At 37.5% G+C, this 17,053-nt stretch overlaps 1 protein-coding gene and 1 non-coding gene across 3 annotated transcripts in view; both read right to left on the bottom strand.

Moving 5' to 3' along the window:
• Positions 1–17,053, bottom strand: part of NSF (N-ethylmaleimide sensitive factor, vesicle fusing ATPase) — a 170,171-nt gene that overhangs the window by 17,254 nt on the left and 135,864 nt on the right. For both annotated transcript variants that reach the window (XM_004374265.1, XM_023729398.1), the window contains exons 16-17: positions 14,849–14,915; positions 12,410–12,489 (exon numbers count right to left, since the gene is read on the bottom strand). In XM_004374265.1, coding sequence (XP_004374322.1) covers positions 12,410–12,489; positions 14,849–14,915 — 147 coding nt within the window. The remainder of the gene's footprint in view (positions 1–12,409; positions 12,490–14,848; positions 14,916–17,053) is intronic.
• Positions 2,928–2,998, bottom strand: TRNAR-CCU (transfer RNA arginine (anticodon CCU)). Its single transcript has one exon. It is a non-coding gene; the product is annotated as a tRNA-Arg (tRNA).

Raw genomic sequence — 17,053 nt, 5'->3', positions numbered from 1 at the left:
CCCCCAGCTGGCATCACGGCTTAGTTATTCTGATTTTACCAACAACTCATAAGGGTCCTAGTGGTTGCCTTTCTTAGTTCACAGCAGACCAGAAGCCACAAATGAGAAGGGGGGAATGGCCAGAGGCAGGCAGACTGCTACAACTCAGCTGGATTCTACAAGTAACAGCTGATAGCAAAACCATTAAAAAAAAAAAAAAAAGAGAAAAAGAAGGTACAAACCCCTCAGAAAACAGGGCACACTGCATCTACTTACATGACTACCAGAATGTTCAGGGTAGAGTCCCGAACATTCCAAAGTTCCTGACCACTCTCACTCATGGTATTACTACTGGTCCATGTGATTATGATTTGTAATGATGATCCTTACTTATTAACATAGCGTTTATTTCACTTTGCTTCAGACACCAAAGACACATGCAGGCAATTTTCCTCTTAAAAAAGACTAAAGTATAACAACAATTGGTATTTAAAGAGGTGAAGCTTCAGTCATTTGGGAAAACGAAGGCTTTGATTTCTTATGAATTCCTATTCTTCCCTCCAGTGAAACTCAATATGCCATAGGAAGCCTAAGTTCAGTAACTGTACACAAAACATATTCTCAAATTCTCAAATATCAGGTAGTATGTAAATAATAAAAATTTGCTAACTCTGCCATAAGCACATCCTTCACTGTCTCTGCCCATTGCTGCAGAACGGGAATTCCTTAGCGCGGCATGATGGCCCTAAATCTCCCTTTTACTCATCTTTCAAGACCGAGATCCAGAACGACTATTTGTGAAACGTTTGCAGATTTTCTCAGGTAAAACAGACCACGCTCCTCTATGTTCCACTGGAACCCCCTAACTTGCAAAAATTTAACTATATGCATCTGTTTACTCATCTTTCTCTCTCACTAGATTGTACCAGGGACACTGGCAGTCTCTGTATGATTTAGGAAAAAACACCCCCTGGGTGGATGTATTAGAAAGAAGTAGCCCTCTGGGTGAATGTAGCCACTCTTGCTCTCTCCAAAGACCCTGAGTATGGGTCAAACACTGCATGGGACATACTTATACTAAAAATTATTTAATGTTTATCTGAAATTCAAATTTAACTAGGTGTACTGTATTTTTATTTGCTAAATCTGGCAACCTTATAAGTAGGGGCAGATTCAACTCCATACTAGGGTGCACAGCTTAGTGAGCTGGATGTAGGCTGGATTTTAACTCCCACTTGCCACCCTGACTGGGTGCTTCTGTGCCGTGCACAAACTGCACAACTGAACAGGTGGTCCTGGATTCTAAACTCTTTGAGGGCAGGTGCAATGTCTTATTTATCTTTGTATTTCTATAGTGCACAATAAATGTTTATTAACAGTAGGTCCTAATAAAAGTTTATGTTCCTTAAAATAATACTTCAAACTTGCATGTCAAAGAAATATTTTTGGATGGAAAAGAAACTTCCCATCTCCTTTATATGACTCTTGAAAGAATTTTCACCATCTATCTTGGTTAATTTTAGTTGACCCTGGTGGCACAGTGGTTAAGAGCTCAGGCTGCTAACCAAAAGGCTGACAATTCGAATCCACCAGCCACTCCTTGGAAATCCTACAGGGCAGTTCTGTCCAATAGGGTCACTATGAGTCAGAATCAACTCAATGGCAACAGTTTTTTGTTTTATCTTGGTCAACCTCAGTCACGTTGGCATTCAGTTGTCCTAAGTTCAGACTGGGAGCACAGCACTGAGCTGAATGCCATGTGGGTTTCCAAGAACAACCTGAGAATCCTGAGGCACTGCCACACTGTTGTGCTCAGGGCCACTGACCTTAAATTAGTTTTAAAACAAAAAACAAGGTTAAAAAATGCATTACACATAGACAAGCTTAGCTACAAAGGTAGAATCATCTAACTCTGGTGGTCAAACAGCAAATTAATTGCAAAGAAGTGAAATGAAAGAACTTTGACAATTATGCTGCTAAACTGAAAATGAAAATAACTGTATACATGTTGTTTTTTTCCCTGATTATCAAAGGAATACATGCTTATTGTAGAAAATCTGTAAAATACAGGAAACAATACAGCAGAAAAAAAAATCAAATACAATACTACCAAGAGTTGTCTTTAAAATGGAGAAATAGGAGAATTTCATTTTTTAACTTCTCTCTTAAAAAAATTTTTTTAATATGTTAAAAAATGAATATCATCTTATAGAATAATATATGCATGGAAATATTGGGGGGAAGAGCCCAAATGTTTTTTATTGGTAGGTATATGTGTTTTAAAAGTTTGGAATTCATTGATATAAACGCAATTGCAATTAACAATTCTGGCACATCTCCTCCTGGTCTTTTTCTTTATGACTGAGATCATGCTATGAGAATAACAGAGTATTAAGTAAAAGGTGACTGGACAGTGATGCAGGCAGTTTCTGACTTGGGCTCAGTTTATCTACATCAAAGGAACATTAGCTTGGGTGGCCACAGAGCTGTCCATTTCACAGCTGCCACCTGGTATTTCTTCCTCTCTTCCTTCCCCTTATTGCCTGAAGCTGGCCCCTTACTTCCCTGGCCAAGACACGGTCTGCAGGAGCAAGATGGCTGGCAGCTAGGGGGAAAGGAGGCTGCTTTGCTCTTTCCGCCTGATACTTCTAGGGCTGGTGTCTTCAGCAGCAGCCACCTGGGGCCTGTTGTTGTTAGCTGCCTGTTGGGTGGGCCCCCGACTGACTCATGGCTACCCCACGCACAACAAAATGAAATGCTGCCTGATCCCGTACCATTCCCATCATCAGTTGGGGATCAGATTGTTGTGATCCACAGGGTTTCCACTGGCTGATTTTTGGAAGCAGATCGACAGATCTTTCTTCCTAGTCTGTCTTACTCTGGAAGCCTCCACTGAAACCAGTTTAACATCACAGCAGCACACAAAAAGACAGGCAATGGCTGTGAGGTACATTGGCCGGGAATCAAACCAGGGTCTCCTGCATAGGAGGCAAGAATTTTACCACTGAACCACCAATGCCTTACCCCTGGGGCCTCCCTTTGATCGGTTACTTTTGCGTGAGGGAAGAGAGAGTTTTCTTTGAAATGAATAATAAATTAGTATTTGAGTTGTGCTCTGCAGTTTACAAAGAACTATGATACACATGTATCTTATTTAATTCTCACAACTCAAATGTTACTGTTGTTCCCATTTTACAAATGAGAAAATTGAGGCTCCGAAGTTAAGTGACTGGATTCAAATTCAAGACCTCTGATTCTAACTCCTGTGCTTTTATATACACTGCCAATGTGAGTTTTATGTATAGTTAAGACCCACCATCTTAAAACTGTCCATCAAACAAATATTATCATATACATAGCCCAAATAGGTTTTTAAAAAACCTAAAAAGGTGGGGCCAGGCAGATTGTAGTCTGGAGCCTTCCTGGTGAAAAGCACCTTTTCTACTCCCTAATGTGAGGGGTAAGTAGGATTGTCAAGATGAAGATGTGATTACAGACCACAGACACACACACACAAAAAAACCAAAACACAAACAAACCAAATCCACTGCCGTCGAGCTGATTCTGACTCATAGTGACCCTATAGAACAGAGCAGAACTACCCATAGGGCTTCCAAGGCTGTAAATCTTTACGGAAGCAGACTGCCACATCTTTCTCCCACAGAGTGGCTGGTGGGTTCGAACCACTGACCTTTTGGTTAGCAGCTGGGTGCTTAACCATTGTGCCACCAGGGCTCCTGATTACAAACTAAAAAAGATCCAGGCCTGGCTTCATCTACATTCCAATAAATATCAGAAATATTGTTGAATTGTTCTGGACTCTTTATAAGGTTCCCCTTGTTGGCTCTTCTTACCTAATAGCTGTAATGCCATTTGTACAACCCCCTAGGAAATCTCCAAAGGTCTGTGTTGAGTGTACTTGTTTCAGAGACAGGAAGGTAGGAGAGAAGCTATGAAACACCATTACGCGCCACCATGAGTTAGGAGAAAAGGGGGACTTTAGTCACAAGCAACAGGTGGCTACAGGAAAAAGGAAGTAGGTGGTCAGTCCCTTGAGGCAGAGGACAAGTACAACTGGAAGGTGTCTTCAGGGATCTCACCATGGCCTGAAGCCCTGGCTCTCCCTCTTCTCCTCACCCTGTTGAGCTCTGAAATTCCTGTCTCTACTCCATTCTTCCTTTTACAACAAGAATTCCCTATCCCTAGCCCAAAGAATTTGTCTTAAGACTAAAGAAGCTTCTAAATTCCAGGGAATGAGAGATGGTGAAGCAAGGTGTTCTATTTCTTTTTCCAGGATTACTAAAGAGGGAAGTTGTGCTCTGGGAATTCCAAGTTGGAACCCTGAACTCACTTTCCATGAAAGCTTGCTATTCCTTAGTTTTCCTATCTTACAAGCAAAAAAGGTTAAACCAGAAAATACATTTCCAGTTCCATACAACAGTCTTAATAAAATACTAGAACTTCTAAGAACTTTGAAACAGAAACAAAATAGGAAGAAACAGAATCTCAGATTTCAATCCTCTGACCCCAGGCAATAGGAATATTTAAATCATGCTGGTCAGGCATGCACTCACTTTATGAAGATCTCAGGATAAGACTTGTCTTACTTATCTAGTGCTGCTATAACAGAAATACCACAAGTGGATGGCTTTAACAAACAGAAGTTTATTCTCTCACAGATTAGGAGGGTAGAAGTCCGAATTCAGGGTGCCAGCTCCTGGGGAAGGCTTTCTCTCTGTCAGCTCTGGGGGAAGGTCCTTGTCATCAATCTTCACCTGGTCTAGGAGCTTCTCAGCACAGGGACCCCGGGTCCAAAGGACACGCTCTGCTCTCAGCTTTCCTTTCTTAGTGGTAGGAGGTCCCTATCTCTCTGCTGGCTTCTCTCTCCTTTTATCTCTTCTAAGATAAAAGGTGATGCAGGCCACACTCCATGGAAATTCCCTTTATATTTGATCAGGGATGTGACTTAAGTAAGGGTGTTGCATCCCACCCTAATCCTCTTTAACATAACCTGATCTTGCCTCATTAACCACAGGCAGAGATTAGGATTTATAACACATAAGAAAATTACATCAAATCACAAAATGGAGGACAACCATACGATACTGGGAATCATGGCCTAGCCAAATTGACACATATTTTTGAGGGACACAACTCAATCCATGACACACTCCACAAATGGATTCCTTACAAATGGCATTCTCTGTGGACAAGGCACACTCCTACTTTTTGATAACTTCCTGCTTCTCACAATAAGGCATTAATACCTTATGTGTGTAATACACAACAGGTTTACAAAGGGCTTCATTATAAATTATTTTAGTTGACGCTCAAAATAACTCACTGGGTTAGATAAGGCTGGAGGAATTATCTCCATTTTACAGATGAAGAAATTAAGGGACTGGTTCAAATCAGAAGATGTCTGAGCTAAGACTTAAGCCAAGGTTTTCTGATCTCAAATCCAATACAAACTGTGTGTTCTGCTGAAAGGGTGCTCACAACTAGTTCCATGGCACCACAGAATACTACGACACTATAATCAACACCTTTCTAACGCTGATGTCATGTGGTCATAAATTTTAAAAATATATTTAAGGCGATGGGGCTACAAGAAGACATTCTGGCAGTGACAAAGTATTTAGTTTCTGAATATTAGCATTTTTGTGATGATTAAAATTTATTTAATTTTGTTTTCATTAATACTTATTACAGATGTGTGCTGACAATCTACTTCCGAAAGGTCACCACCTCGAAAATCCTATGGAGCAGTTCTACTCTGCACATGGAGTCACATGAATTAGAATCGATTTGATGGACACTAACAAGAAGAAGTATCAAAAAACCCCTCTATTTTGAAAATGTGGTTTTATTCAGCAGATAACATATTTGTAACAATATTTTATAAAAGGATTCACCAAATTTCTTTCACCATTTTTTGACTTTTTGAAATTATTCTACATATATATGTATTTTCTATATATATATATATATATATATATATATATACACACAATTTATATAGAACTTTCCAAGAAAATCGACTACACTATACCTGTAGAGTATATTTACAGTATACCTATAGACAACTTTATAAAAATGTAATAGCCATCTCATGATGTCACTGACTTAATAATGGGAAAGTTGGGTCACTAAATTGCCAAGCATCACATGGCTTTTTTTAAATAAAGAAATGAAGTCCAATGCAAAAGTCACCACATCAGTGATTACAATTAATGTGTCTGGCAAAATGACTAAACCTCTTTCCTAAGGTGGTTATATATCTTATTGAGTCCTACTGTAGTCATTAGCCAGAGTTAATTTTGAACAGATAGATGGAGAGATACTCACGTTCAGGCCTACACAATTTGGAGTCTCTTCTATTATCTGCTTATTTCACTAAACCAACCCAAAGTCTGAAGAGTTGCTTAACATTAGCAAGACTTCCTAATAACATATCTGAAACATGACGATACTAAGATAACGTGTAAGAACTGCATAAAAAGCAATCTTGTTTGGAGACTGGTAATGTTAAGATGTTAAAACATAACCCATGGAGAAACAAATATGTCTGCCTGAGTTCCCATCATGAGTATGCTAACATTTCTTACTGGTTCATACTTCTCAGCTTAAATCCTATTTCTTTCTTATTAGGTAATATTCCTAGGTGCCAGAGCAGGGAGGAAGAGTTATTTTTTTTTTCCCCCAACAACTTTAGAATTTAGCTAAAACTCTAACCACTTTTAGGTGTGAGTGTTCTACTTCCAGTAACACTGCCATGAATTTGGAGTAATAGTCTTCTTTTGTAAAAGTTTACAGTTTCCAGAGTTTTCCAACTGGTGTGCTGCAAATGAGTTATACGTTGGCTAAGGTATGAATTCCCCTCAGCCCTTGGAAAGGCTGGGTGGCACTTGGGGTGGCTGGACCCCTTGCCAGTTGTGAGTGGTCTCATCTATTTACCCAAGTGTATCAGCAGATGTTATTTTCTATGTGCCATGATATGAAAAAGGCTGAGAGGCACAGAACTGAAAAAAGGAAAGGTTCTCCATAAATAATAAGGCTAGTCTGTTACATACAGATGAGGCCCTCCAATTTGATTCCTGAAAGCGTCCAGTAAACTGAGCATTAAAGAGTCAGGTTAACGGGTTTAACCACTCTTACTTGTTGAGGAAACTGGGAACTCATGTCATTTTACAGCCTGGAGTTCCTTTTCAGGCACTTTATTTCGTCTCCCAAAAAGATAAAGTTGGTGGCAGAAGAGGTCTAGGAGGAGAAGAAAGCTGCCTGCGCAGCAGGCTGCGGGAGACTCACCTGGCCTTTCTGCTTTCCTACTGCTCCTTCCCTGACACTAAGACAAAGGCTTTCATCCTCCTGCTCTTAAAAAATGCACATTTCCCTCAACTTTCATAAATCTGCAATACTTGAAAAGAGCCCCAATGTCATCAAGTAAAAGAGGCAGCTTTAGGAATCTCACTGGAAGGAGGGGTGTCTTCAAGCCTCTCACTGCTAAGCCGGACATTTCCTAACACTGGACAAATTGTACGTCTAGCTCGGGAAGGGTGAACTGCAATGGTCTTTTACCCTCCAAGCCAATTGTTAGCTTTTCACAGGAATCAGCAGGGAAGCACATGTGAAACCTCTGTGGTGATGGTGAGGACCCCCATGCCTTGTGTGACTCTGCATGTAGATGAAGCAGGCTGGGAGCTTTCTGAGCTGCGGCTGCAGCGTTCTCAGAGAAGCCCTTTTCTCCGGCTTGGCTCCCTGCTGGGACAGCCCTTTTCAATATTTCTATCCCCCCTCGATCTCTTCTCCTGCAGAACACAGGGAAACTTGATTGAAATAAAGACCTAGGGAACATGGTTTATTTTCTCCTGCTCAATCCATTTTAGAAAAGCTTTTAATTGGTTTTAAAAAGATGCTAAACAAAATGTGATGATGTTTTTCAGTCTTCATGAACTACTGATACCACTTTTTAGCCTCTCAAAGGGCTAATAAATCAATCATGAAATTAACTCTCCAGCTAAATTTAAAGCAAAGCCACTGAACAGTAGGTTCATTAAAAATCTATGTATTTGCTTTGAAATATTTAAAATTCAAAGAAAATTATCCTAGTAACTGAAATCTGACTTGCATTTTTAGTCCTACGCTGAAAAATCCAAGACCGAGGCAATCACAAAGGGAAAAAAGGAGGGCTTGTGAACCAGTTTTAATAAGCCAGTTTACAACAGGGAGAGGGCTACGGGGGAGGGGGAGAAGTAGAAAGGAGAATATACTGATACATAACAACATAGTGCCCCTGAAGGGATTCTTTTATTTGAGCATGTGCACACATGCAGACACTATTTTCCTGGGTGAAAGCTGGAATTACAACAAACGCAAAATTAAGGATTCTGTGACTGATATGATTACTGTATTGTATACATATGCAATTCTTCTTTTTAAAGGAAAATACCTACACTTTTCTGCTTTCTTGCCAGTGATAAATAATAGTTTTCTACCACTCTATACATCTTGCAACATTGAGATTCATACTTTTTCTCCTAAATTTTATTTATTTTGTTGTTGTTGAGAATATACACAGCAAAACATACCAATTCAACAGTTTCCAGATGTACAGGTCAGAGACACTGATTATTACATTCTTCGTGTTATGCAACCATTCTCACCCTCCTTTCCTGAGTTGTTCCTGCCCCATTAACATAAACTCACTGCTTCTAAGGTTCCTATCTAATCTTTTGAGTTGCTGTTCTCAATTTGATCCCATGTAGATAGTGCTTAAAAGAGCATAAGGCTCAAGGCAGATCTTTTTTACTAGTTAAGCTAAACTACTGTTTGGTTTTAAGATGACTTCAGGGGAATATTTCTGGCTTAAGGTTTAAAGATGATCTCAGGGCAACAGTTTCAGGGGCTCATCCACCCTCTGTGGCTCTAGAAAGTCTAGAATCTATGAGAATTTGAAATCCTGTTCAGCATTTCCCCCCTTTTGATAAGGATTCTTCTAAGGAATCTTTGGTCAAAATGTTCAGTAATGACAGCCGGACACCATCCAGTTCTTCTGGTCTCATGGCAAAGGAGGCTGTTGTTCATGGAGGCAATTAGCCACACATTCCATATCACTCTCCTTCTTCCTCTGTTGCTACAGGGGAATACAGCAACATACTCATACACTTTTAGTATCTATTTGATGGGAATGCTTCTACCTTACAATGACAAATATTCTTGATACTGGATCAGTCTGAAAATTTCTCCTTATTTTCCTGAGAGTATACAAACTAATTTAAAAAGCAAGGTGGTACAGAGGAGGCATATTTTTATTCTGTGAAATATACCCAACTAGAAATATTACAAACATTAAGTTCACCCGTCACTGATTCACATATATAGCAGGTCACCTAGCAGTTCAGGTCAGAGCCACCAAATTAGGGACTGGCTAATAGTCCCTGAAGAGATTTCCTGCCATTTCCGATCACTAAGGCAACCAGATCTATCTTTCACTTTTTATATATTCCTATATTCTTCCTCTTCAGTCCGTAGAGGAATTCATTCACATCCCTTTTTAATGACCTAACTCCAGTTTCTGAGATTTCTCCCAAGTTGTGCATGTACATTGGATATTATTTCTAGCTCGCTATATACTTTTCCTTTCATTATTTAAGTAGCTTCTGAAACCACTTACTTTTATTTATTTTTCTAACCACTTTACTGAGATATAAGGAGCCCTGGTGGTGCAGTGGTTAAAGCGATTGACTGCTAACCAAAAGGTCGGCGGTTCAAAACCACCAGCGGCTCCATGGGAGAAACATGTGGCAGTCTGCTTCCATAGAGATTTAAAGCCTTGGAAACCCTATAGGGTTACTATGAGTTGGAATTCACTTGACGACAGTGTGTTTTGTTTTGTTTTTAAATTTAGATATAATTCACATACCACACAATTTACCCATTTAAAGTGCACAATTCACCCATTTAAAGTGCACAATTCAGTGGTTTTCAGCATATCCATAGATATGTACAATCATCACTACCATCAATTTTAGAACATTTTCATCACCAAAAAGAAACCCTGACTCTATTAGCATCACCACCTACCCTTCCCATCTTCCCCTAGGCCCTAGCAACCAATAATCTACTTTCTGTCTCTATGGATTTCCCTATTCTGTATGTTTCATATAACTGGAATCATACAATATGTGGTCTTTTGTGACCAGCTTCTTTTACTTATAATGTTTTCAAGTTTTGTCCATATTGTAGCATACATAACAACACTTCGTTCCTTTTTATGGCTAATAATATTTCATTGTATGGATACACCACATTTTATTTATCCATTTATCAGTTGATAATCATTTGGGTTGTTTTCACTTTTTGGCTATTATGAATAATGCTGCCATGAACATTTGTGTACAAGCTTTTGTATGGACATATGTTTTCATTTCTTTTGGGTATATACTTAGGAGTGGAACTGCTGTTTCATAGGGTAACTCTATGTTTAACCTTTTGAGGAACTGCCAGACTGTTTTCCAAAGTGGATGTACCATTTTACACTCCCACCAGCAGTGTATGAGAGTCCCCCATTTCTCCACATCCTCACCAACACTTATGATTGTTTCTTTTTGATTCTAGCCATCAGAGTGGGTGTGAAGTGGTAGCTCACTATGGTTTTGATTTGCATTTCTCTGATGGTCAATGTATGAACATTACTTGGTTTTTGTTTTTTCTCAAATCATACCCTGTCCAAAAATATAAACTTGAACAATACTAAGACACTTAGCTCCACCAAAATGACAGGACATTAAAAAAATATATTTTATTGAATAAGTTATTCATCAAATACCTATGTATAAACTTCTGTGCAAGATGCTGTGAGATTTTAAAGCCTAAGATAATGCTCCTTCCCTGGAGTCTTATGATAATTTTTGTAGAAAGTCATTCTTATTGTCTTTAATGAACATGTTGTAGTTCGTTTGTTAATATGTTCTGTTTATTTCTATTAGTGTCTACAGATTACAAATAACAAATAACTCTTAACCAGGGGATTTCTCTCTGTTTAAATCAATGTGTATAGTATTCAGCAGTGAAAAGGGCAAGCAATATAAAAAATTCCACTGAAAATTTATTCCTCCTCTCCCAAAATGACTTTTTGCATAAATTCTTTCTAGCTAAAAAACTGATTATAAGAAACAAATTTAAATATTTGGAAAAACTCTCCCATACTAATAATTTTTAAAACACTAATTTTATAAAAACAGATTTTTTTCTTGTGATATGTATAGACAGTGGGGAGAAAGTATTTACATTCCAATAACTTTAAATATATCTATTTACATACTTATAAAAATATTGAGGGAATCAGTGAAGGGAAAAGTATACGCACTTCTCTAACTTCACCCCTGGTATAAGCTAAAACTCCAATTTTGGGGAATGACAGAAGAATGATTAACAAATTCTTCCACAGTGCAAATATATAGTAAAATTTCAAGGCTGTTGTAGGTTATGTTTCTTTCCACTATTCTAAAAATACAGAAAAAATAACCTAGAATCCTTTACCTTCAGCTCTAAAACACATTCACATATAATTTTAACTGTGAAATTAGAAATTAGATTCTCTAGCTTAACACTAAATATTTTCTGAACAGTTTAGTTTATACCTCTAACTTCAAATATGAGATTTCTATGCAGACATTAAGATCTTTTTCAAGTTAGCGCTTAACCCATTGTATCAGCTTTTGATTGACATTTCTTCAAGGTTATAGCACACAGAGTTAATCAAGAGAATTTGTGTCTTGTGTCATAGCCAAACATGCTCTGGCAGCCTCTACATAATTAATATACTTAACCAACCCTCATAGGTTGGTTTTAACTTTGTTAAGCTATCAAAATCACCAGTCCTTAATAGCCACATCAGTAAAATATGCAACTACATGAACCAAAATCCTAACTATAAACTCATTCTTCAAAAGCTCTACATGACACAAGAGAAATAATTCAAGCTCATCTGTAAAAACTGAAAATAAATCTCCCTATAGGAAGTAAAACTTAAATTTCCCCAAATGCAAATTCTTAGGAAAACACTATGGAATGATAAATGAAATAAATGGGAACATGTATTTAGTTGCTTCTACATTAATATCATACTCTCTCATGAGAGATGGAAGGCATTAGGGATGTGCAATATGGTGGGGAACTTACAAAACAAATATAATACTAATAGAAACTGCAGGCTTTTTGAGATCTTCAGAAAAGAAATGGAAAACCTCTCTGGTTGTTAAGAAAATCATCTACCTTAAGACAGGAGGCAAGACCAGGTGACCTTTCAACAACAGAATTTTATATGTTTATGATAACCTGCTTATTTAGAGAGCATGTACTATTACATGCAATTTACTGAAAAACTCTGTGAAAACATCTTCATCATCATCATCATCATTATTTTTACCTGAGGAGGCGCCTTTTTCAGTAACACAAGAAGAGCCTGTAACACCAGATTAGAAAATCGAGGGCCAATAGGAACATAATCTGGAAAAGAACATTGTTGTGTTTAGGAATTTGATATACAAATGCACATATTCTAAGCATTCAGAATTTTCTGTATCAAGAGTAAATACAGTACTAAACAACAGTCATGCAACTGTCTATAATAAGAAAAAATATCTCCAACAATTCAAATGTTTGAGATACAAGAACCTTATCTGTAAAATTTTTGAAAAATCTCCTAAGTATCCATAATGAGTTTAAGAAGCCATCTTTAGTTTTCAGAAACCGTTTTCTTTTTAGGAAAAAAAACAAAAATAGGTCCATTTCTAAGAAATTACTACAAACGATAGCAATACAGTACACAGGCAACAAACCATGATGCTAGAAAATGGGTGGGGTGAAAATGATACGATAATGTAAATAAAGTATCTCAGTGTAACCGAAACGATGGTACAGGCACTAAGATTGGCCCTTGAATGGTCAAGAACATTAGTAAGAAAACTTTCTACCTGTTAAACTTCTACCAGTCTTTCAAGATTCAGCACAAAGGCTACCTCCTTAGCTTTCTCTGCATATTGCATGTGCACCCTTGCCTTGTGCTTACAGCTACCTGCAAGCATCAGCCCTCCAAAGTTAGAAGTGATCCTTTCCTTTTCTGAATATCCAGAATACATGGCATATTTATCTTTAAATTAATTTTTTTCAATATATTTTACAATGGACAGGCAGCATTTCATTTATTTCTTTGTGACCCTAATAACTCTAGCACAGCAGTAAGGGCTCAGCAAATGCTTGTTGAGTGAACTAATAAACAAGCACAGATAATAACTATTCATACAAATATACTCAGAGGGCACGCATTCCTAACATAGTAGTGTTGCTATGACCACACATCTCAATTGTGCTTAGATAAAGGAATTTACACACAGCGATGATTATGTGCCTACAAACATTGTAAGAAATAATCCTATAAACTGGGTTGAGATGTATCAGAAAAAACAGACCAAAAACCCAGGTCACTAAATAAAGCTATCAATTTATAATAAACATTGCCAAAACTTAGAAAAATCAACAGGTAGCTTTAACAAAAGACATAAAACAGTCTGAAAATCATGGGAACAATGCACTAAGAATAACTAACTTGAAATCATTACTATATCACCATGAACAGCTTAAGGAGGACGGGATTAAAATCACGTGTTGGATAGTATTTTCAGACATTTACTAAGTCACCAGGTGGGTTTCTATTTCAATGGAACTTACTACAGCATCTTGGGTCATTGCTATAACAAATTTATTCCAAATTAATCTAATTTTTACACTGAAATAAAATGTAAGAGTAATAATAATTTTCTGCCATTTATTTGTAGTTTACTCCTTATGAGTTAACTGAGTGCAGAGACTAAGTCTTATCCATCTTTGCATCCTCTAAAAGTGTAGTTAAACCTCCTTTGCCATCAAGTCAATTCCAACTTATAATGATCCTACAGAACAGAGTAGAACTGTCCCACAGGGTTTCCAAGGGTGTAATCTTTATGGAAGCTGACTACCACATCTTTCTCCTGCAGAGCATATGGTGGGTTCAAACCACTGATCTTTAGGTTGGCAGCCGAGCGCTTAACCACTGCATCACCAGGGCTCCTTGCAGTTAAACATAGGAAATGCTTAATAAATATATATTTTTAAATTACTATAGAGTACGTTTTAACTTTCAGAATGTTCTCAACATTTGTTATCCCATTTTTGTCTTCACCATTACTCTGTGGGATAAGTAAGGAAGGATTTTAGTCTGTTTTATAAGAGAAGAAACTGAGGTGCACAGAGCTTAAAACTTCTGCCCTAAGTGATATAACTAATTGTGGATTTCACTCCAATCCTAAACACTTCTTTCATTAGTTCTGCCAAAGTCCAAAAGGGGAACTTCTGAGCTGTAGCAGCTAGAGGTACTAAATGGCAAATATCATCAACAAAATATCACTAATCATTTATTGTGGGCAGGGCATTCTGTGGGAAATACAAAATAAATGAGACACATGCCATTACAGGAAAGCAGTTTATACTGGAGCTATGGTCATAAAGGCATATTTAACATGAATACCACCGTTGATTTCAGATGGAGAGATAATGTTATATTTCCCACCAAAGAAAGGTATTTCTATTGCCCTGAAGTCTACAAATACCTGTTATTTTTCTCTTATAACTTATGAGATAGGAGTCCCTGAGTAGCACAAATGGTAAGTGCTTGGCTACTGACCAAAATGTTCGCAGTTTAAATCCACCAAGGTGCCTTGGAAAAAAGCCCTGATGATCTCTTCCAAAAGATCACAGCCACTGAAAATCCCATGGAGTGCATCAGCTGTAATGTGGCAAAGACAGTACAATGGCAAAAGTTATGACTCACCGAGCAGTCTCTCAATGTCATCCACAACCACACAACTGAGCTGAGATTTGTATGCATCATCAAAGATCTGGAAGGAAGCAAAACCATTTATTATCCTGCTGTTCTCCATAATTATGACAGTTTCCAAGAAAATGAAATTTAGTTAATTCTTGAACTATGCCTAAACAAAGCACAGTAAAACACCAATATTTCAGACTACAGTAAATCAGAATTTAATAGAATAAAATTTTAGAACTGAAAGGGTCCTGGCAATTTAAAAATGAGGAAATTGAGGCCCAAAGCAGTTAAATGACTTGCCCAAGACCACACAACTGGGTCATGGCTGAGTGAAGAGCAGGATAATGCTGTTTTCAATACCGAGAGCTGCATGTATCACACCTGGGCAAGCTGAGGAACAGCTGATCATTAATCAACTGACAAATTCCATCAAGTTTACCACACTGGTCTTTCATATATGTGTCAGGAGTATGACTTTAATGTTGTGATTCAAGACCTAGATGCAGCAATGAGGGATATGTAGAATAAAATTGATGTCATTTTATTATCTGTACGAGTTGTGGCCCTGTAGGTGGGAACAACGCTGGATGGACAGAATCCTGTCAACTCAAATCAGACCATAAAGGTAAAACAGGTTACAAAAGAATTACAGTTGGGTATGAAAGGTGAGATGGATATATCCTTAGAACTAGACAAATGATAACAGTGTATTGTCTTAAGGCAGCAGATTAAAACAAGTAGTGAAGGAAGCTGTTATATCTTGGCAAGGATGTAGCAATTTCAAATCAGACAGAACAATTAATTCACATATATGCTGAATGTAAGAGCTCAAAGAATTGAGACTAGTCCCCTTAAATGAGAAGGGTTCCTATTCTAGAGACTACAAGTATTGCTCAGTGTGCCCCACTGCTGTCAGGAGTAGAAATGAAGTCCTGTGTGCCAGCCCTGTCTCTCCATGCACCAAGACTGTACCCTCCCCTTCCATTTTGCTCAGGGTGGTGTAGTATTTCCTTAGTGGATATCTTTTAACTGTAAGATTTAGCATTAGGTATAGAAATAAAGTAAATCAAACTTACAGTGTTAATATTTTTCATATTAAGTTTAAGAATAACCTGTGTATACTGTTTTTAAAGTATTTATAACAATTGAAAAATTTTACCATACTAGACTAATAGACTAGCCTTCCAGTCCAATTTAAAACATGAAATTGAGTAATTAATTTTGATAAGCTCTTAAACTGAAAGGTAAAAGATAATTTTAATAGCCTTGAAACTAATGTTGTGATAGTAAAGATAACTTAAAATTCACCATATTTTAATTTCAATTTAATTTATTATTAAATAAATGTAATTAAAGATTTACTTTTTGTTAGACAAATAACTTAAGTACTTCACAGAAAAAATAAAATATTTTAAATGTGTAAATATAGTTCAAAACATTTAAAGAAATTTAAGTTGTAAAAGTCCTCTTTTAAGAAATTGTTAAATTTTACTAGATTTAAAATAGAAAAAGAGATGTAAGTGGATTTTTTTAAAGCTTAATTTTCTTTTGTGTTCAAAAGCTAGGTTTTACATTATGTAATTTTAATATGTTCAATTCTAATTTTTTTAACTCGTTAGCTATGCATGTCTTTTCTATGCTCAAAAGTCACCTGCAAAGATTGGGAAAAAAAAAGTAAAACAAAAAACAATTCACATTGACAATCTAGACAGCAAGTTCCTCCCCAATACATTGCATGCTCCTTAAGTTAGGGATTGTCTTCCTCAGTATTATGTTTTCTGGGTCTGACACTTCACTGGTGCTTAGTAAATGTTTATTGTGTGTGTGCATGAAAAAAATGTGTCCCTCCTTTCTATTCTCACTGACACCATCCTAATTCAGTTCCTTGTTACATCTTTCCTGGAGTAAATACTGGACAACAGTTTCTACCTCCAGATAAAATATAAACCCATTGCCATCCAGTCAATTTCAACTCATAGCAACCCTATGCAGTAAGAATGAAAATGAAGAGTATGGTGTTGGTGTGGGGGTGATGTGGCTGTGCATGTGTGGGTGTTGGTGTGGTGTTGGTGTGGTGTGGGTGTTGGTGTGGTGTGGGTATTGGTGTGGTGTGTGGGTGTGGTGTGGTGTTGGTGTGGTGTTGGTGTGGTGTGGGTGTGGTGTGGTGTGGGTGTGGGTGTGGTGTGGGTGTGGGTGTGGTGTGGTGTG

The sequence above is a fragment of the Trichechus manatus genome, unplaced genomic scaffold, assembly GCF_000243295.1.
Source record: "Trichechus manatus latirostris isolate Lorelei unplaced genomic scaffold, TriManLat1.0 scaffold00028, whole genome shotgun sequence".
Lineage (NCBI taxonomy): Eukaryota > Metazoa > Chordata > Mammalia > Sirenia > Trichechidae > Trichechus > Trichechus manatus.
The sequence above is the reverse complement of the archived record's forward strand: the minus strand, read 5'-3'. Positions and strand labels throughout refer to the sequence as shown.